General features: G+C 44.8%; 1 protein-coding gene across 1 annotated transcript in view; it reads right to left on the bottom strand.

Moving 5' to 3' along the window:
- Positions 1–21,422, bottom strand: part of LOC112214424 (TBC1 domain family member 22B) — a 201,203-nt gene that overhangs the window by 22,571 nt on the left and 157,210 nt on the right. The window contains exon 13 of the mRNA XM_024373144.2: positions 11,054–11,149. Coding sequence (XP_024228912.1) covers positions 11,054–11,149 — 96 coding nt within the window. The remainder of the gene's footprint in view (positions 1–11,053; positions 11,150–21,422) is intronic.

Here is a 21,422-nt window from a genome sequence, read left to right as displayed (position 1 = left end):
AACAAATAGCTTTATGTGCACATGCCAGTCAGGCCGGAATTAACTATCCAAATGACGTTCCAAGCATTTATTCAATACCAGATAGTAATGAAATCATAGAGAAAATGGCATGGCGGCTGTATCGAAGCCATTGCTATTCATGCTACATGAAACATTTGGTCCTCAATTAAATTTGATGAATTCTAGGAAAGAAACATAACAGGCTCCCCACTCTTCTGTCCACTTGACCTTTTGTCACTAGCTGACTGGTCCAAATGGAAAGGCACCATTGAGTATAATTTGATATGATAGCTTTGACATCAACTTTGTGAATGCTCGTAATTCTTAGCAAAACATGATTGTGCACTTTATCCCTTGATACAGCTACAGGCCAGAGTGTTGGACGGATCAAGAGTTCTAGCATAGCGCTACTGTGAGCCAGTTAGAGCCAAACTCTTAGTCAATGTTTTTGGAGTATCTAGGGGTATGGTGGTAATGTAGAATGGCAGTGAGTGCTTCAGCCTTCTGAAAACAGCACCTCGGGCACTCTGCAATTCTTCCAGAGCCCTGAACAACACATTGTGTGTGTGTGTGTGTGTGTGTGTGTGTGTGTGTGTGTGTGTGTGTGTGTGTGTGTGTGAGTGAGAGAGAGGTAGAGGCAGAGTTTGTGCATGTGTTAGAGAGAGAGAATCAGTGAGAGAGATCGTGAGACAGACAGAGAGAAAGAAAAAAAAAGAAAAAAAGTTGGTGTGTGTGTGTGTGTGAGAGAGAGAGCCAGACAGAGACAGAAAGAGAGAGAGAGTTGGTATGTGTGAGAGGGAGAGAGAGCGAGAGAGAGTCAGCGAGAGAGATCGTGAGAGAGAGACAGAGAGAGAGAGAGAGTTGGTGTGTGTGTGAGAGAGAGAGAGAGCGAGAGAGAAAGAGTCAGCGAGAGAGATCGTGAGAGAGAGACAGAAAGAGAGAGAGAGTTGGTGTGTGTGTGAGAGAGAGAGTTGGTGTCAAGTAAGTTATTGAGGCAGACAGAGCGGGATACCAGTTAGTCGCAACGGTTCCCAGCCACCTGAGGTGGATCAGTAGAGAACATTTTCAGAGAACGTTCTGCCTGCTAGTTTCCACTTAGTCATTTACCTGCTTAACCAATCGAACCCTTTTTCTTCTCATTTAATTACTCATAAAATGTTGTTGTTTTGTTGTTTTTCTGTCTCTATTCTTTCATTACACTGCCTATTAGGGGTCTAGGAGGGCATCAGAAACTTCCCTGAAGTAAGTGTGATGCCTCCATTCACCTCACTTCAGTGTGCCGGTGAACCGACTCTCCCCAAGTAGAGCCCCACCAGCCATATAATTTGGGATGCTTTTAAGGCATACATTAGGGAATGTTAATTTCATATTCTGAAAAAGTTAAATCTGAGATAGTGATTTATTTATCTTTCATTTGAATTTCTATCTTAGAAAAAGCCCATAGAAAATCTTTACAAGGTAAAGAAGAACATATATTTTCTTAACCTTTTTGGGATAGGGGGCAGCATTTTCACTTTTGGATGAATAGCGTGCCCAGAGTGAACTGCCTCCTACTTTGTCCCAGATGCTAATATATGCATATTATTATTTGTATTAGTATTGGATAGAAAACACTGAAGTTTCTAAAAACTGTTTGAATGATGCCTTTGAGTATAACATAACTCATATGGCAGGCAAAAACCTGAGAAAAAGTCCCAACCAGGAAGTGGGAAATCTGAGGTTGGTAGTTTTTCAACTCAGCCCCCATTGAAGATACAGGGTGATATTAGTTATGTTTCACTTCCCAAGGCTTCCACTAGATGTCAACAGTATTTAGAACATGTTTTGAGGATTCTACTCTAAAGGAGGGGCTCATACGGCTCTTTGAGTGAGTGGTTTGGCATAGTGCCACAGCCTCAGTCTGGCGCGATCACGTGAAAGGTAGCTACGTTCCACTTCATTTGTACAGACAAAGGAATTGTCCGGTTGGAACATTAATGAAGTTTTATTTTAAAAACATCCTAAAGATTGATTCCACACTTAGTTTGGCATGTTTCTACGGGCTGTAACAAAACTTTTTGAACTTTTCGTCCGATGTTCGGGGAGACCTGAACGCGCTTTTGGATTTGTTTACCAAACGCCCTAACAAAAGAAGATATTTGGACATAACTGATGGACATTATCAAACAAATCAAACATTTATGGTGGAACTGGGATTCCTGGGAGTGCATTCTGATGAAGATCATCAAAGGTAAGTGAATATTTAAAATGCTATTTCTGAGTAATGTTGACTACCCAATATGTCAGGTATCTTTTTGGCTGCTTTGTTGTCTAAAGGCTGTACTCAGATTATTGCATGGTTTGCTTTCTCCGTAAAGTTTTTTTGAAATCTGACACAGCGGTTGCATTAAGGAGAAGTTTATCTAAAGTTTCATGTATAATAGTCATATCTTTATCAATGTTTATTATGAGTATTTCTGTAAATTGATGTGGCTCACTGCAATATCACCGCATGTTTTAGAACTACTGAACGTAACGCGCCAATGTAAACTGATTTTTTTACAGAAATATGAACTTTATCAAACAAAACATACATGTATTGTGTAACATGAAGTCTTATGAGTGTCATCTCATGAAGACCATCAAGGGTTAGTGATTCATTTTATCTCTATTTCTGCTTTTTGTGACTCCTCTCTTTGGCTGGAAAAAATGGCTGTGTTTTTCTGTGACTTGGTGGTGACCTAACAATCGTTTGTGGTGCTTTCACTGTAAATCCTTTTTGAAATCAGACACTGTGGCTGGATTAAAGAGAATTATATCTTTAAAATGGTGTAAAATACTTGAATGCTTGAGGAATTTTAATAATTTAATTATGAGATTTATGAGAAGCCCAGTCCTAGACAGGTTAAGCAGGAAAATTATATTTTACTTTTGAAGAGAGCCAACAACTACAGGTTAAACTCAAATAAAGAATACTACAGTGGTTCTTCCGTTAAAAGTTATGAGCTTATGCCGCGACTGTTAGTGGTATAGTGTGGTGCAATGACAGAATGCCACCATATCACAAGGGGGAGTAGGAACGCTGCTCTATCGGTAGTCTAATCCGTGGCACAAATGGACTTTTCGTAAATTAATGGAGTCGTTTTCAGTCTGAGAGTCTCTCTTCTCTGGCACAAGAGTCCTGCATCAGGCAACAACAACAAAAAACTGTCTGTGGTCCTGGAGTTAACAGAACTTGAGTAAATGCAATGGGGGAATTACACTTGACATGTTGCCTGAAGATTTTTGAAAATTAGGCACAGTGGGCTTTTGTTTTCTCTTCCTATAAAAATAATTCTAAAAAACAAATTGGCTTTATTTACAAATTAGTAAGAATGGCTCACCCCATGTTCAAGAATGGCGTTTTTTACTTTATTCAGATTACAACCGCTCACTTTCGGTTATTTGAAAACGAAATCTCCAAAATATAGTTATTTTTTAAACAATCAAATAAACCTGGTAAACACAGCCCTCATAAAACCAACTAATACACACCAAACGAGTTAAAGATACACAAAACATTGCAGAAAGCCTATACAACTAAACTATTGGAACCAACACCTAAAAATAACTGATATGGGCACATAATGGAGTGAGTGTTAGAACACAACAAACTAAATGACAGTTAACAAAAATGTATGCTTAATCCAGTATAAACTAATGTACAGAATTGTTTATACAAGAGACTCTGCCGTTTACAGCACAACGGCAGAGTCATCTCTAAAACTAACAGTGCTAGAAATTCCAAAAGTTAGAGTTGGCTGTTTTACTATATCAATGAATTACCATATCAATTTTAAGACATTGCATATGAGGGTGCGGTGAGATACCCAATGGGTTGGACTCATTGTACTTTTGTCAATCATCAATCATTTTTAAAAACTTTTGCTAAAAAACTGGAAATCCAGACAGTGGATAAATCAAATGCATTATTATCTAAATACTAAAAAAACGTGGGCTACAGAGAGAGGCAGAATTGTGCAGTTCGAAGCTAGATGGCATGAAGTATTGCAAACATTGGTGATGTCCAGGGGATGAGAAATGAGAAAGTGTTATTGTGAGACGGGCAGGATGGGTGAAGTTACAGTGGGAACATGTGGGCCTGAGTAAGTGTGAGGTCATTAATATTTGTGTATGTAAATGTTGAGTTGTCTATTGTTTTTGTATTGTCCAAAAAGTTGACAAATATTATTTAAACAATTAAAAATAAACCAAGTGTTATAAACCTGATGGCAGAAATGAAATGTAAATGGCAACTGCAGTCTAATATTAAGGGAATGAATGATACAGTGTGAGTGAGGCATGTATTATATAATGTGATATTGTAAGTGTGAGTTAACATGCAGGTTATTACATGGCCATACATCCTCTCTTTATAATTAAAGCCTGCACTCATGTATGATGTCGATAATAAGAGTGCATTACTTCCAAGTTTTCTGCTTCACACGTTTGATTGGCTGCTGGAGCTGCAAGGGCCATCTCGTGCGTGTGTGTATGTGCCATTGCTCGACGACTGTAAGTGTGTATCAGGGTAAGTGCTCCAGGGCTGTGGTGTAGAACTGTGAACAGATACAGATTACAGAACCCTGGAACAGCCATACAACAACCCCTGCACGACAGCGTCTCAACTCCAAGCCCTCACCATTAGAGGCTAAACTCAATTTAAATCAAGTCAAACAGTGGAAGATTGATTAGACCCGTTTCTATTTTCTTTCTCCCTCACCCCATCTATCCACATTTAAATGTGTTACACTGGTTTCAGACTCAGGGGGACTGGTCACAAAGATCACAGGCGTCTTTCACAAGAGAGTAAGAGACAGACACACAGAGATAGAGAGGGTGACAGAGGCCTACGACTCTGTTCTGTACAGGGCTAGGCTGGGAGGGAAGGTGTGTGGGAGGTGTCAGGTGAGCCAGCCCCTGGTGTATGGCAGGACAAAGACATCTGTATCGGACAAGTAATGGACAGCTAAGACAGCAGCTACCGCTAGATTGCTTGTAGACTGCTGACTTTAGACTGGCTAATGATGCTCTGAGGAATCTGTATGAGCATAGGAATGGCTGTTTAAGTAGCGCCTGTATATAAGCCGTATAAGCACAGGTTATATCCTGCAATAAAGATAATTTCGCCCCAGTGCCTTTGTTATAATTTTTGTTGTGTTGATTCAACGGAGAAGAGGAGCATCCGGCAGCATGGTAAAAAATATTGCGGTACATATTCTGCTGTTCTATTGCGCGTGCGATGATGTCAGAGGTTAAAAACAACAGTGTTCATTGATTGCAGGAACTTCTTTGTTGTTGTAATATCCCAAACGGACATGTCAGGATTTCTCCAATTAAGGATTCTAGCTTTAAGGTAATATCCAGGATGCATTACAAGATGGTGGGCCTAGATTCTGTCCTGATTTGTAGACAAGTTATATCATCACATCATTTTCTGTGGAACCAGAGGCCAGGGGAAATGTAATCGCTAATCAAAGGCTGGAAGGAAAAACAATCTTTGGATGAATCCCAAATGGCACCTTATTCCCTACATAGCACACAACTTTTGACCAGAGTCCTGTTCAAAAACAGTAAAGGGAATAGGGTACCATTTTGGGCTGCAGCCTTTGTGTCTGTTTCATTAGCCTGAGAAAAGGCTTCCCATTATGTGATAAACAAATAGATAATGAGGGCTCATTTGCTGCATATTGGCCTCAGTACATGCCAGCGGGCTCTGACATTTGGCTGTCTGTGGCCTGTGGTGGCTCACTGCAGGGGGGCCAGGAGGGGATAGAGGCGAGAGGGGTAGAGGAGAGAAAGAGGAGAGCAGATGGCAGGCACAGTGGAGAGGAGTGGTGAACTCTTCAACTCTCTGTCAACACACACAACAAGAAAACTAACTCTGTGTCTGCACATGCATGTGCGCACACCCATACACAAACCCGATGCACTTTGTGTCACAAGCAGTGCTCTTGGGAGCTATACGAATATACTCAGTGATTAGAGTGGCTGACCAGAACAAGGTCTGTGAACCACAGGAAGCTGTCATTATCCTCCCCCAGGCTAACAGGCTGACTACACCGCTTGCGTTGCGTGCGCTGCAAAATAAATTTAGACATACATGTTATTCAATTATTGCACCCACACTGCTTGCGTGCGCCAACAAGCGTCTGCGTTGCCAAGGGCTAAAATAGCAGTCAGTTCTATTTCTGACGCAGATCGCGCTGCAAGTCATGCCTCTCCCATCTTCTCATTGGTTTATAGAAGCAGGTACCCACATGCCATCTCCTCATTGGTTATACCCACGTGGGTGACTGAAAGACGAAATAGGTCGGTGGCGGTAATGCACCTAATTTATGAAAGTTGCCAATCGCAATATGAAGTCAAGAGAAGAAAAGGCCTGGAAGGAGGAGTTGAAATGATTCGGTTGACTGTTTTATGTGTGGATTAATTGGCGAAGTAGAGGACCTTGTGCATTTCAGGTAAAATAACAACTCAACATTTATCCCAGGACAAATTAGCAAGCAACAGCAAGCTAGCTAAATAGGACAAATTAGCTAGCAACTGAAAGCTAGCTAGCTAAATTGCCATGAATGTTTAATGCTTTTCGACCTGTCCTCAAATTAATATAATTGGTTCAGAGTTGGTTTTGATATTTTAACCTGCGTGTCGTGATCGCGTTTGGTGTGGGCGGACAAATTCAATTTGCGCACAATGACGCACGCACACGGCCGGTTTGGGTACGGAGCCATGGCATCACTATGCACTGCACTTATTACATAACTCCTCTATGGGTCATTCAGTTTCCTGGAGGTGGAGGAGGGATGCAATAACCCTTTAGACTCAGAGTCAATTCAATGTTCTATCCTGCATTGAGTTGAATTGCATTGGAATGACCCCACAATCCAACCACACAACAAGGAAGCAGTTAATAATGGATTACTGAAGCCTGTTTTCTTTTAATAATCAGTCATCATGTCAATGACTTGCTACACCCTACCAGGGGGGGCCCTAGTGTTCACTCCATCAATACTGAGCCTTGCTGTAGTCCAGTGAGGAGAGAGGAAGAGTGTATGTCTCAAATGGTACCCCGTTCCCTTTATAGTGCACTACTTTTGACGAGGGCCCATAGGGCTCTGGTCAAAAGTACTGCACTATATTGGGGAAAGAGAACCATTTGAGACTCAGTCAGAAAATTTGGGCAAGAGTAGCTTGGACCTACCAGAAGAGTACAGTAGTGTGAGAGGAAAGCAGAATAGTGGGAGTTAGTGTGGTCTGTACTGTCACTGGATGGTAATCACAAGACCCAGACGAAAGGTCACTGCTGAGAGAGACAGACTGTGTGTGGGAGTAATGGAGCAGACTGAGGCCTGGCCAACCTGTGGAGATGGTGCCAAGGCCTGGAGCTGGGCTGGATCAGGGTGGGTGGGCTGCTGGTGGGGACCAGCCCCACTGTGGGGGGGATTTCCTGGGGCTATCAACTAGAGTCTGAGGTCGGTTTGATGGAGGCTAAGGTCAAAGCCAAAGCCACTTAATAGGGGCAAAGCCAAAGACTAGGGTGGGTTAGTTAGCTTGGAGCCAAAGACACGGTCTTGGATGTGAGTTTGAAGGGAAGAAGCCCAGAGGTAGGATTGTTTTTCGGGGGATCAAAGCCCTATTACTGGGTGGGTTTGCTTGAGGCAGGTTGGCCTGAACAGCAGGCCTCGGCCTGGGATGATGGAAGGAGGTACGGTCTGGTCTCTGGTCCTCCCCTGCCTGCCTGCTAAATAATGGACCTGAGATTGGGAGGGGAACTCTGGTCTAATGTCAAGTTCTGGTCCTCCGCTGCCTGGCTGCCTAATTAGGTCAAACTTATTACCAGCCTTTCTGCCAAGAATAGGCCTGGCCTAGAAGACATCAGTGGTCAGTACAGAGGAGGGGACTGGCTAGCTGGGGCTGCAGATGGTCAAAGAACTGTCAGAGCAGGAGGCACAGAACACTGACAGGGAGAATGTCAGCCACACACACACACACAGACTCAAACACATACACACAGACTTGCACACACACACGCACGCACACAGCGGCATTAACCCAAGTCTCATCCTGTAACACGGTCGCCGTGGTGACTCATTGTATAGCCAATCCACACATTTAGATTGAACACTCATTTCAGTTCTCATAATCACACTTCACTCTTTTCTCTGCCTATACCACTCTTTGATGCCTATCTCTCTGCAGGGTATCACACTTATCCCCAGAGGGAAATGCCAAACCTCCATCCCATTCCAAGTAGACTCGATACAGTACTGTATGGAATTAAGTAAGAAGAAAAGTGAATATGGCCCGTAGCTCTATAGTCAAAAAGGTATAGATGTTCTCTTGAGGTTTCACAGTGGGTGTAAGGTATGGGTGTAAATCAGTGGTGACTGTATATATACAGTGCATTCGGAAAGTATTCAGAACCCTTGACTTTTCCACATTTTGTTACGTTACAGCCTTATTTTAAAATGGATTAAATAAATACAAATCCTCAGCAATCTACACACAATACCCCACAATGACAAAGCAGAAACAGGTTGTACATTTTTGCAAATTTATTACAGATTAGAAACAGAAATACTTTATTTACATAGGTTTTTAGAGCCTTTGTTATGAGACTCGAAACTGAGCTCAGGTACTGAGCTCATGTTTCCATTGATCAGCCTTGAGATGTTTCTACAACTTGATTGGAGTCCACCTGTGGTAAATTCAATGGATTGGACATGATTTGGAAAGGTACACACCTGTCTATATAAGTTATCACATTTGACAGTACATGTCAGAGTAAAAACCAAGCCATCAGGTCGAAGGAATTGTCTTAGAGCTCCGAAACAGGATTGTGTTGAGGCACAGATCTGGGGAAGGGTACCAAAATATTTCTGCAGCATTGAAGGTCCCCAAGAACACAGTGGCATACATCAGTCTTAAATGGAAGACACTTCCTTGAGCTGGCCACTCTGAGAAACTGAGCAATTAGGGGAAACGGGCCTTGGTCAGGGAGGTGACCAAGAACCTGATGGTCACTCTGAGAGCTCCAGAGTTCCTCTGTGCAGATGGCAGAACCTTCCAGAAGGACAACCATCTCTGCAGCACTCCAACAATCAGGCCTTCATAGTAGAGTGGCCAGACGGAAGCCACTCCTCAGTAAAACGCACATGACAGCCCGCTTTGAGTTTGCCAAAGGCACCTAAATACTCTCAGAACATGAGAAACAAGATTCTCTGGTCTGATGAAACCAATATTGATCTCTTTAGCCTGAATGCCAACCGTCACGTCTGGAGGAAACCTGGAACCATCCCAACGGTGAAGCATGGTGGTGGCAGCTGTGGGGATGTCATGCTGTGGGAATGTTTTTCAGCAGCAGGGACTGGAAGACTAGTCAGGATCAAGGCAAAGATGAACAGAGAAAAGTACAGAGAGATCCTTGATGAAAACCTGCTTCAGAGCGCTCAGGACCTCAGACTGGGGCAAAGGTTCACCTCCCAACAGGACAACAACCCTAAGCACACAGCCAAGACAACACAGAAGTGGCTTCTGGACAGGTCTCTGAATGTCCTTAAGTGGCCCAGCCAGAGCCCGGACTTGAACCCGATCAAACATCTCTGCAGAGACCTGAAAATAGCTGTGCAGCAACGCTCCCCATCCAACCTGACAGAGCTTGAAAGGATCTGCTGAGAAGAACGGGAGAATCTCCCCAAATACAGGTGTTCCAAACTTGTTGTGATATCATTTTTTTTTGTTTTTGCTGTGTCATTATGCGGTATTGTGTGTAGATTGATGAGGGAAAAAATGTAATCAATTTTAGAATAAGGCTGGAACATAACGTGGAAAAAATCAAGGGGTCATATACTTTCCAAATGCACTGCATGTTCAGCTAAAGAGAGAGAGAGAAGAATGGAGGTAGAGAGAGCAAAAGAAAATGAGCAAAAGCAAAAGGGAGAGAAAAAGGATAAAGAGAGAGAGAGGAACACTGAGGGTCTGAAGGAGGGAGAGGTACAGAGAGTGATGAAATAAAGACAGAGAAAAAGAGAGCCACCTCTCTTCCCCCTCTCTCTCCCAGGGGAGGAGGAAAGGAGGATAGATGGATGCGAGTGTTAGGGCCTCTGGCACGTCGGTGGCAGTCTGCATGCCAAGGTGTGTGTGTGTGTGTGTGTGGTGCAGCCGTGCAGCAGGGATAATACTAAATCAGTGGGCACTGTAAACACTATAAATCAACTGCGACACACATACACACAGGCGCATGCTCACACGTGTGCACACACACACCGACACACACACACAGAGCCCCTCGCGGCATGCACCACTGAACCTCTGCATATTCAACCACACACCAGTTTCAATTCAATTTGCACAGAGAAGGAAGAACGAAGAGGGGGAGGGAAAAGGAGGGAGAGGAAGGTTAATGAGGGACTAGGAGGTAGAGCAAAGGAGAACTTCGAAACAGGTCTTATTAAAGTTGAAGAAGCACTCATTGACCTAAAACTCTTCAGAGTATGGTTGAGAGAAGACAAGGGAAGATACATCCGTCAATAAGAGAAACGGAGAGAATAGAAGAGAGGAACTAGGGGAAAAGACCCAAAGTCTGATTCCTGCTTCATGCCAATGTCACCTTGCAGCAGCTGCTGCTGTCATCCCACTAATGCAGCCATTGTGACCCCTGATCCCTGTAGTTAATGATGAGCGTGGTGCTGGTCTGGGATGTGCTGGGGGAGAAGAGGACACTGGCTGGCACACTCTGTTCAGCCCTACTGGGACTCACATTCATACTTAGTGGCACAGTCTTAAATGACACTCTATTCCCTGTATAAACAGTGCACTACTTTTAAACAGCACAATCTGTGGCCAAATGACCAAAGCCCAAATTACACAATTTCTTAAATAGAGCAACATGGGAATAGAGTGAGACCTCACTCACTCTCAAATATAAAATGATGGAAACATCACTATTAAGTGGGGTATTTTTCTCACCCAGAACCTCAGTAAAAGGTGATGTAGGTATGACAACATACATTTCCATCCTTCTCTCTCTTACCTGGAAATCTCTCTCATCCAGAATCTCTTTCCTCCATCGCACCAGGAAAGCAGCACACACATAGAGATGGAAGTGAGAGAATCCCTCTGGTTCAGCCTGCAAAGAGAGAGAGAGAATTACACAACAAAACACATTTTCTAACATATCAGGCGTTAGCAGCAGTGGAGCGACAGCGAAGATAATACTGTAGCATCCTCCCAGTGCCCTCCATCTGCATCTCTCCACTTAGGCCTACTCTACCTTGACATTATGTTTGATAGGAAGACAAATCTACACTCAGAGTGGGAATTTGGACACTTACTGCCTGGCAGAGTGAGAGAAGACAGGAAAAAGAAAGAAAGACAGAAGATATTAAATATTTTCTGTCACAATCAGAGAATTTACAATCGACTAGAAGCTGAAAGACAAATCCCTGTTAAATTTGCCCTTTACTTTTTCTACTGCCTTCTTTCAGACGCTCATTACATTTCCAGGCCGGCTTTTTCAGGGCTAAATAAAGGAGGGGAATTAAAGTGAGAGAGAACGAGTCTGAGATAGCCCTCTTCTATAGCCCTGGATAGCCCTCATCTAAAGGGCTATCCAGGGGAAGACAATTAAAGCTCTTAAAACAGACTGACGAACTAAAGGAGTGGAAATGGGACAATATGTTCAAGTGCTTACAGTAATACTGGTCTTCACAAACTCTCAACATCCAGTCAACTCAACTGCATACAGTTGAAGTCGGAAGTTTACGTTCACCTTAGCCAAACACATTTAAACTCAGTTTTTCACAATTCCTGACATTTAATCCTGGTAAAAATGTCAGAATAATAGTAGAGAGAACGATTTATTTCAGCTTTTATTTCTTTCATCACATTCCCAGTGGGTCAGACATTTACATACACTCAATTAGTATTTGGTAGCATTGCCTTTAAATTGTTTAACTTGGGTCAAACGTTTCGGGTCGCCTTCCACAAGCTTCCCACAATAAGTTGGGTGAATTTTGGCCCATTCCTCTTGACAGAGCTGGTGTACCTGAGTCAGGTTTGTAGACCTCCTTGCTCACCCACACTTTTTCAGTTCTGCCCACAAATTTTCTATAGGATGGAGGTCAGGGCTTTGTGATGGCCACTCCAATACCAAGACTTTGTTGTCCTTAAGCCATTTTGCCACAACTTCGGAAGTATGCTTGGGTTCATTGTCCATTTGGAAGACACATTTGCGACCAAGCTTTAACTTCCTGACTGATGTCTTGAGATATTGCTTCAACATATTTTTCCTCCCTCATGATGCCATGTATTTTGTGAAGTGCACCAGTCCCTCCTACAGCAAAGCACCCCCACAAGATGATGCTGCCACCCCCGTGCTTCGTGGTTGGGATGGTGTTCTTCAGCTTGCAAGCCTCCCCCTTTTTCCTCCAAATATAACAATGGTCATTATGGCCAAACAGTTCTATTTTTGTTTCATCAGACCAGAGGACATTTTTCCAAAAAGTACGATCTTTGTCCCCATGTGCAGTTGCAAACCGTAGTCTGGCTTTTTTATGGCGGTTTTAGAGCAGTGGCTTTTTCCTTGCTGAGCGGCCTTTCAGGTTATGTCGATATAGGACTCGTTTTACTGTGGATAAAGATACTTTTTCATCCAGCATCTTCACAAGGTCCTTTGCTGTTGTTCTGGGATTGATTTGCACTTTTCGCACAAAAGTACGTTCATCTCTAGGAGAGAGAACGAGTCTCCTTCCTGAGTGGTATGATGGCTGCATGGTCCCATGGTGTTTATACTTGCGTACTATTGTTTGTACAGATGAATGTGGTACCTTCAGGCATTTGGAAATTGCTCCCAAGGATGATTCCTTTTGATTTTCCCATGATGTAAAGCAAAGAGGCACTGAGTTTGAAGGTAAGCCTTTAAATACATCCACAGGTGCACCTCAAATTGACTCAAATTATGCCAATTAGCCTATCAGAAGCTTCTAAAGCCATGACACAATTTTCTGGAATTTTCCAAGCTGTTTAAAGGCACAGTCAACTTAGTGTATGTAAACTTCTGGCCCACTGGAATTGTGATACAGTGAATTATAAGTGAAATAATCCGTCTGTAAGCAATTGTTGGAAAAATGACTTGTGTCATGCACAAAGTAGATGTCCTAACTGACTTGCCAAAACCATAGTTTTGAACTTTGTGGAGTGGTTGAAAAACGAGTTTTAAGGACCCCAACGTATGTGCATGTAAACTTCCGACTTCAACTGTATGTACAGTGCCTTGCGAAAGTATTTGGCCCCCTTGAACTTTGCGACCTTTTGCCACATTTCAGGCTTCAAACATAAAGATATAAAACGGTATTTTTTTGTGAAGAATCAACAACAAGTGGGACACAATCATGAAGTGGAACGACATTTATTGGATATTTCAAACTTTTTTAACAAATCAAAAACTGAAAAATTGGGCGTGCAAAATTATTCAGCCCCTTTACTTTCAGTGCAGCTAACTCTCTCCAGAAGTTCAGTGAGGATCTCTGAATGATCCAATGTTGACCTAAATGACTAATGATAATAAATACAATCCACCTGTGTGTAATCAAGTCTCCGTATAAATGCACCTGCACTGTGATAGTCTCAGAGGTCCGTTAAAAGCGCAGAGAGCATCATTAAGAACAAGGAACACACCAGGCAGGTCCGAGATACTGTTGTGAATAAGTTTAAAGCCGGATTTGGATACAAAAAGATTTCCCAAGCTTTAAACATCCCAAGGAGCACTGTGCAAGCGATAATATTGAAATGGAAGGAGTATCAGACCACTGCAAATCTACCAAGACCTGGCCGTCCCTCTAAACTTTCAACTCATACAAGGAGAAGACTGATCAGAGATGCAGCCAAGAGGCCCATGATCACTCTGGATGAACTGCAGAGATCTACAGCTGAGGTGGGAGACTCTGTCCATAGGACAACAATCAGTCGTATATTGCACAAATCTGGCCTTTATGGAAGAGTGGCAAGAAGAAAAACATTTCTTAAAGATATCCATAAAAAGTGTTGTTTAAAGTTTACCACAAGCCACCTGGGAGACACACCAAACATGTGGAAGAAGGTGCTCTGGTCAGATGAAACCAAAATTGAACTTTTTGGCAACAATGCAAAACGTTATGTTTGGCGTAAAAGCAACACAGCTCATCACCCTGAACACAACATCCCCACTGTCAAACATGGTGGTGGCAGCATCATGGTTTGGGCCTGCTTTTCTTCAGCAGGGACAGGGAAGATGGTTAAAATTGATGGGAAGATGGATGGAGCCAAATACAGGACCATTCTGGAAGAAAACCTGATGGAGTCTGCAAAAGACCTGAGACTGGGAAGGAGATTTGTCTTCCAACAAGACAATGATCCAAAACATAAAGCAAAATCTACAATGGAATGGTTCAAAAATAAACATATCCAGGTGTTAGAATGGCCAAGTCCAGACCTGAATCCAATCGAGAATCTGTGGAAAGAACTGAAAACTGCTGTTCACAAATGCTCTCCATCCAACCTCACTGAGCTCGAGCTGTTTTGCAAGGAGGAATGGGAAAAAATGTCAGTCTCTCGATGTGCAAAACTGATAGAGACATACCCCAAGCGACTTACAGCTATAATCGCAGCAAAAGGTGGCGCTACAAAGTATTAACTTAAGGGGGCTGAATAATTTTGCACGCCCAATTTTTCAGTTTTTGATTTGTTAAAAAAGTTTGAAATATCCAATAAATGTCGTTCCACTTCATGATTGTGTCCCACTTGTTGTTGATTCTTCACAAAAAAATACAGTTTTATGTATCTTTATGTTTGAAGCCTGAAATGTGGCAAAAGGTCGCAAAGTTCAAGGGGGCCGAATACTTTCGCAAGGCACTGTATATTTGCATATTATCTCAGCCAAAATCAACAATCAAACAGAGGGAGCAGAGAGATGGAGCAGAGATATATAATTTGTGCATACTGCGTGTGTCTGGGAGTGAGAGAGCAGCTCCCACTAAGCAATAACCCAATAACCACATTGGGTCGGACTGGGCCACCTTGTGATTAGTTCTACCAGTGTCTCTACAAAACTTCCGTAGGACGTCTCTTACAGACGCAGCGCCATGTCAAAGACTCTCTGAAGGAAGGGAACTTATTCCCACTTTCCTGAGTAAATAGTCAGGACTAATGCTGTTCTCACTGGAGAAGAGGGGGTTGTTCAAAAATTACATTCTCCATTTCCGGGGCAGGCGTGCTGCAGTTCAGTGGCGCAGCACAGTGAAGCAAAGCACAGGGCGAGGGTGATATTTGCGTATTCACAGCGAGGGGCGACGGGCCGTCATTTATGCCAGACACGGAGAGAACGTAATGAAAATCAATGGCTGTGTTCCTTCCTCAAGCCAATAAACAGGCAGGACAGACAGGACAGGGATAGTGCTCTTCAAGGGTAACTAACTGTTGGAGGTACGGCTGTGGAAACATTCCCTTCACATTGAGGTTAAAACATACACAGGTTTGACACACTGCAGAGAGCAGACTGTTAATATGGATATAGCTGTGTAGGGAACATCGACTAAGGCAACAGCTAAGCAAATCACTTCTCCGCATGGAAATTCCAACACATCTATGCTATGTACATATTATGAATAGAGGTCGACCGATCATGCTTTTTCAACGCCGATACCGATAATTGGAGGACCAAAAAAGCCGATGCCGATTAATCGGACAATTTTTATTTTTTATTATTTTTATGCATTTGTAATAATGACAATTACAACAATACTGAATGAACACTTATTTTAACTTAATATAATACATCAATAAAATCAATTTAGCCTCAAGTAAATAATGAAACATGTTCAATTTTGTTTTAAATAATGCAAAAACAAAGTGTTGGAGAAGAAAGTAAAAGTGCAATATGTGCCATGTGAGAAAGCTAACGTTTCAGTTCCTTGCTCAGAACATGAGAACATATGAAAGCTGGTGGTTCCTTTTAACATGAGTCTTAAATATTCCCAGGTAAGAAGCTTTAGGTTGTAGTTATTATAGGAATTATAGGACTATTTCCCTCTATACCATTTGTATTTAATTAATCGTTGACTATTGGATGTTCTTAAAGGCACTTTAGTATTGCCAGGGTAACAGTATAGCTTCCGTCCCTCTCCTCGCTCCTCCCTGGGCTCGAACCAGCAACACAACAACAACAGCCACCACATCGAAGCAGCGCTACCCATGCAGAGCAAGGGAAACAACCACCCCAAGGCTAAGAGCAAGTAGCGCGCGCTAACTAGCCAGCCATTTCACTTCGGTTACACCAGGCTCACCTAGGGAGTTGATAGGCTTGAAGTCATAAACAGCTTGACGCACAACGAAGAGCTGCTGGCAAAACGCACAAGAGTGCTGTTTGAATTAATGTTTACCCGCCTGCTTCTGCCTACCACCGCTCAGTCAGATACTTAGATACTTGTATGTTCAGTCAGATTATATGCAACGCAGGACACGCTAGACAATATCTAGTGATATCATCAACCATGTGTAGTTAACTAGTGATTATGATTGATTGTTTTTTATAAGATACGTTTAATGCTAGCTAGCAACTTACCTTGGCTTAGTGCATTTGCGTAACAGGCAGTCTCCTTGTGGAGTGCAACGAGAGAGAGGCAGGTCGTTATTGCGTTGGACTAGTTAACTGTAAGGTTGCAAGATTGGATCCCCCGAGCTGACAAGGTGAAAATCTGTCGTTCTGCCCCTGAACAAGGCAGTTAACCCACTGTTTCTAGGCCGTCATTGAAAATAAGAATGTGTTCTTAACTGACTTGCCTAGTTAAATAAAGATTAAATAAAGGTGTAAAAAAAAATATATAAAAAAACAATAGGCAAATCGGCGCCCCAAAATACCGATTTCCGATTGTTATGAAAACTTGAAATTGGCCCTAATTAATCGTCCATTCCGATTAATCGGTCGACCTCTAATTATGAAGCATGAGATATGGTAGCTTCACATGAGTTACTATCAATTATTATTCCTTTATAACCTTTAATTTAACTAGGCAAGTCAGTTAAGAACAAATTCTTATTTACAATGACGGCCTACCCGGGCCAAACCCGGACGACACTGGGCCAATTGTGCGCCGCCCTATTGGGACTCCCAATCACGACCTGATGTGACGCATTCGAACCAGGGACTGCAGGGACGCCTCTTGCACTGAGATGCAGTGCCTTAGACCGCTGCGCCACTCGGGAGTCTACTCCATACCATTCCCCCATAAAACTAAAACATTCAAGAAAGTTTTGAGTCTTTCTTCATCATCCAACCGCTCTAACTTCCTACTAGAGGTCACTTTCAATAAGCAGACAGTATTAAATGGTAAAATAGACTAGTGGGTGTAATCATATATCATTAGAATTATACATGGCAGTGATGCCAGGGTACACCTTAAAGGAAAAAATACACTATATTTTGGTATCTTTTTCATTAGTCCACTGTTGATACGGAGTAAGATGCTTTTAGCTCCGAAGCAACTTTGCAGTATTTTTTATATTCATTATTTCTGACATTTTTAGCCCAAAGCGTTTTTTTTGTTGTTGTGTTATTACATACCACTGGAAAGCAATGCCACTCCGACATTTCACATCCTATTATTTATTTAGTTCTTAATTCTATTATTTTACTTTTAGATTGGTATGTATTGTTGTGAATTGTTAGATACTACTGCACTGTTGGAGCTAGAAACACAAGCATTTCGCTACACCGGCAATAACATCTGCTAAATAAAATTAGATTGATTACAGTCCCAAAATGTTGTGCATGTCAGCAGTCACGTTTTCAAGAAGCAAAGTGTCACATCATGATGATGTGTTTCGCAATATCTTGAAAACTTGCATGCAAAACATTTTGGGACTATATCAACAATGGACTAATGAAAAAAAACAAAGATAATTTAAGTGGAGTTTTCCTTTAAGTGTCAGTTAACTGCAGCAGCATCTACTCGTGGATCATTTTAATTGTTTCTCTCTCACTGCTCCTCGGGGGAATGGGACCTTAATAAATGACCACAATAAAAGAAAAGGCACTGGATGCTCTTTCTCCTTCTCTCTCTATGACTTTCCTTGTCCTTTATGCCTTCCAAATTTGTGCCTTTGCTTTCTCTCAAAACATTATTATTATTTTTTTTTAATGTAAACTTTATATAACTAGGCAAGACAGTTAAAAACAAATTCTTATTTACAATGACGGCCTACCGGGGAACAGTGGATTAACGGCTTTGTTCAGGGGCAAAACAACAGATTTTTACCTTGTCAGCTCGGGGATTCGATTCAGCAACCTTTCGGTTACTGGCCCAACGCTCTAACCACCTGCCGCCCCAAAATACATCTTTGCACTCTAGTTCTTTCTTAGCCTCTGTCTTCCCTCTCAGCCATGCTCTCCTTCCCTCTCAGCCACTCTCTCTCCTCTTTCCTTCTCAGCCACTCTCTCTCCTCTTCTCTTCTCTTCCCTCTCAGCCACTCTCTCCTCTTCTTCTTCCCACTCTCCCGCCCCTCCCTCTCAGCCAATCGCTGCCTCTCCTTTTTACTATTAGCCAATCTCTGCCTCTCCTCTCCCCTCTCAGACAATCTCAGCCTCTCCTCTCCCCTCTCAGACAATCTCAGCCTCTCCTCTCCCCTCTCAGTCTCTCCTCTTCTCAGCCTCTCCTCTCCTCTCTCAGCCACTCTGCCTCTCCTCTTCCCTCTCAGCCAAACTCTGCCTCTCCTCTCCCCTCTCAGCCAAAGCTCTGCCTCTCCTCTCAGCTCTCCTCTTCTCAGCCTCTCCTCTCCTCTCTCAGCCTCTCCTCTCCCCTCTCAGCAATCTCTCCTCTCCCCTCTCAGCCTCTCCTCTCCCCTCTCAGCCTCTCCTCTCCCTCCCTCTCTCAGCCTCTCCTCTCCCCTCTCAGCCTCTCCTCTCTCCTCTCCCCTCTCAGCCTCTCCCTCTCCCTCAGCCTCTCCCTCTCTCCCTCTCAGCCTCTCCTCTCCCCTCAGCCTCTCCTCTCCCCTCTCAGCCTCTCCTCTCTCAGCCAAACTCTGCCTCTCCTCTCCACTTCTCTCTCAGCCTCTCTCCCTCTCAGCAACTCTCTCTCTCCTCCCCGCTCAGCCACTCCTCTCTTCCTCCGTCTCAGGCTCCCTCCTTTTCCCTCATCCTCTCCCTTTTCCCTCATCCTCTCCCTTTTCCCTCTCAGCCTCTCGCTCTTCCCTCTCAGCCTCTCCCTCTTCCCTCTCAGCCTCTCCCTCTTCCCTCTCAGCCTCTCCCTCTTCCCTCTCAGCCTCTCCCTCTTCCCTCTCAGCCTCTCCCTCTTCCCTCTCAGCCTCTTCCCCTCTCAGCCTCTCCCTCTTCCCTCTCAGCCTCTCCCTCTTCCCTCTCAGCCTCTCCCTCTTCCCTCTCAGCCTCTCCCTCTTCCCTCTCAGCCTCTCCCTCTTCCCTCTCAGCCTCTCCCCCTCTCAGCCTCTCCCTCTTCCCTCTCAGCCTCTCCTCTCAGCCTCTCCCTCTTCCCTCTCAGCCTCTCCCTCTTCCCTCTCAGCCTCTCCCTCTTCCCTCTCAGCCTCTTCCCTCTCAGCCTCTTCCCTCTCAGCCTCTCTCTCAGCCTCTCTCTCAGCCTCTTCTCCCTCTCCCTCTTCCCTCTCAGCCTCTCCCTCTTCCCTCTCAGCCTTGCCCTCTTCCCTCTCAGCCTCTCCCTCTTCCCTCTCAGCCTCTCCTCTCAGCCTCTCCCTCTCAGCCTCTCCCTCTCAGCCTCTCCCTCTCAGCCTCTCCCTCTTCCCTCTCAGCCTCTCCCTTTTCCCTCTCAGCCTCTCCCTCTTCCCTCTCAGCCAAACTCTGCCTCTCCTCTCAGCCAATCTCAGCCTCTCCTCTCCTCTCTCAGCCTCTCCTCTCCCCTCTCAGCCTCTCCTCTCCCCTCTCAGCCTCTCCTCTCCCCTCTCAGCCTCTCCTCTCCCTCTCAGCCTCTCCTCTCTCAGCCAAACTCTGCCTCTCCTCTCCACTTCTCTCTCAGCCTCTCTCCCTCTCAGCCACTCCTCTCTTCCTCCGTCTCAGGCTCCCTCCTTTTCCCTCATCCTCTCCCTTTTCCCTCATCCTCTCCCTTTTCCCTCTCAGCCTCCTTTCCCTCTCAGCCTCTCCCTCTTCCCTCTCAGCCTCTCCCTCTTCCCTCTCAGCCTCTCCCTCTTCCCTCTCAGCCTCTCCCTCTTCCCTCTCAGCCTCTCCCTCTTCCCTCTCAGCCTCTCCCTCTTCCCTCTCAGCCTCTCCCTCTTCCCTCTCAGCCTCTCCCTCTTCCCTCTCAGCCTCTCCCTCTTCCCTCTTCCCTCTCAGCCTCTCCCTCTCAGCCTCTCCCTCTTCCCTCTCAGCCTCTCCCTCTTCCCTCTCAGCCTCTTCCTCTTCCCTCTCAGCCTCTTCCCTCTCAGCCTCTTCCCTCTCAGCCTCTTCCCTCTCAGCCTCTTCCCTCTCAGCCTCTTCCCTCTCAGCCTCTTCCCTCTCAGCCTCTTCCCTCTCAGCCTCTCCCCTTCCCTCTCAGCCTCTCCCTCTTCCCTCTCAGCCTCTCCCTCTTCCCTCTCAGCCTCTCCCTCTTCCCTCTCAGCCTCTCCTCTCTCCTCTGCCTCTCCTCTCCCCTCTCAGCCAAACTCTGCCTCTCCTCTCCACTTCTCTCTCAGCCTCTCTCCCTCTCAGCAACTCTCTCTCTCCTCCCCTCTCAGCCACTCCTCTCTTCCTCCGTCTCAGGCTCCCTCCTTTTCCCTCATCCTCTCCCTTTTCCCTCAGCCTCTCCCTTTTCCCTCTCAGCCTCTCGCTCTTCCCTCTCAGCCTCTCCCTCTTCCCTCTCAGCCTCTCCCTCTTCCCTCTCAGCCTCTCCCTCTTCCCTCTCAGCCTCTCCTCTTCCCTCTCAGCCTCTCCCTCTCAGCCTCTCCCTCTTCCCTCTCAGCCTCTCCCTCTTCCCTCTCAGCCTCTTCCCTCTCAGCCTCTCCCTCTTCCCTCTCAGCCTCTTTCCCTCTCAGCCTTGCCCTCTTCCCTCTCAGCCTCTCCCTCTTCCCTCTCAGCCTCTCCCTCTTCCCTCTCAGCCTCTCCCTCTTCCCTCTCAGCCTCTCCCTCTTCCCTCTCAGCCTCTCCCTCTCAGCCTCTCCCTCTCAGCCTCTCCCTCTCAGCCTCTCCCTCTCAGCCTCTCCCTCTCAGCCTCTCCCTCTTCCCTCTCAGCCTCTCCCTCTTCCCTCTCAGCCTCTCCCTCTTCCCCTCTCAGCCTCTCCCTCTCAGCCTCTCCCTCTCAGCCTCTCCCTCATCCCTCTCAGCCTCTCCCTCATCCCTCTCAGCCTCTCCCCATCCCTCTCAGCCTCTCCCTCTCAGCCTCTCCCTCTTAGCCTCTCCCTCTTCCCTCTTCCCTCTCAGCCTCTTCCCT

This window comes from Oncorhynchus tshawytscha, linkage group LG15 (assembly GCF_018296145.1).
Source record: "Oncorhynchus tshawytscha isolate Ot180627B linkage group LG15, Otsh_v2.0, whole genome shotgun sequence".
NCBI lineage: Eukaryota > Metazoa > Chordata > Actinopteri > Salmoniformes > Salmonidae > Oncorhynchus > Oncorhynchus tshawytscha.
Note: the sequence above shows the minus strand (reverse complement) of the source record. Positions and strands in the feature narration are given on the sequence as shown.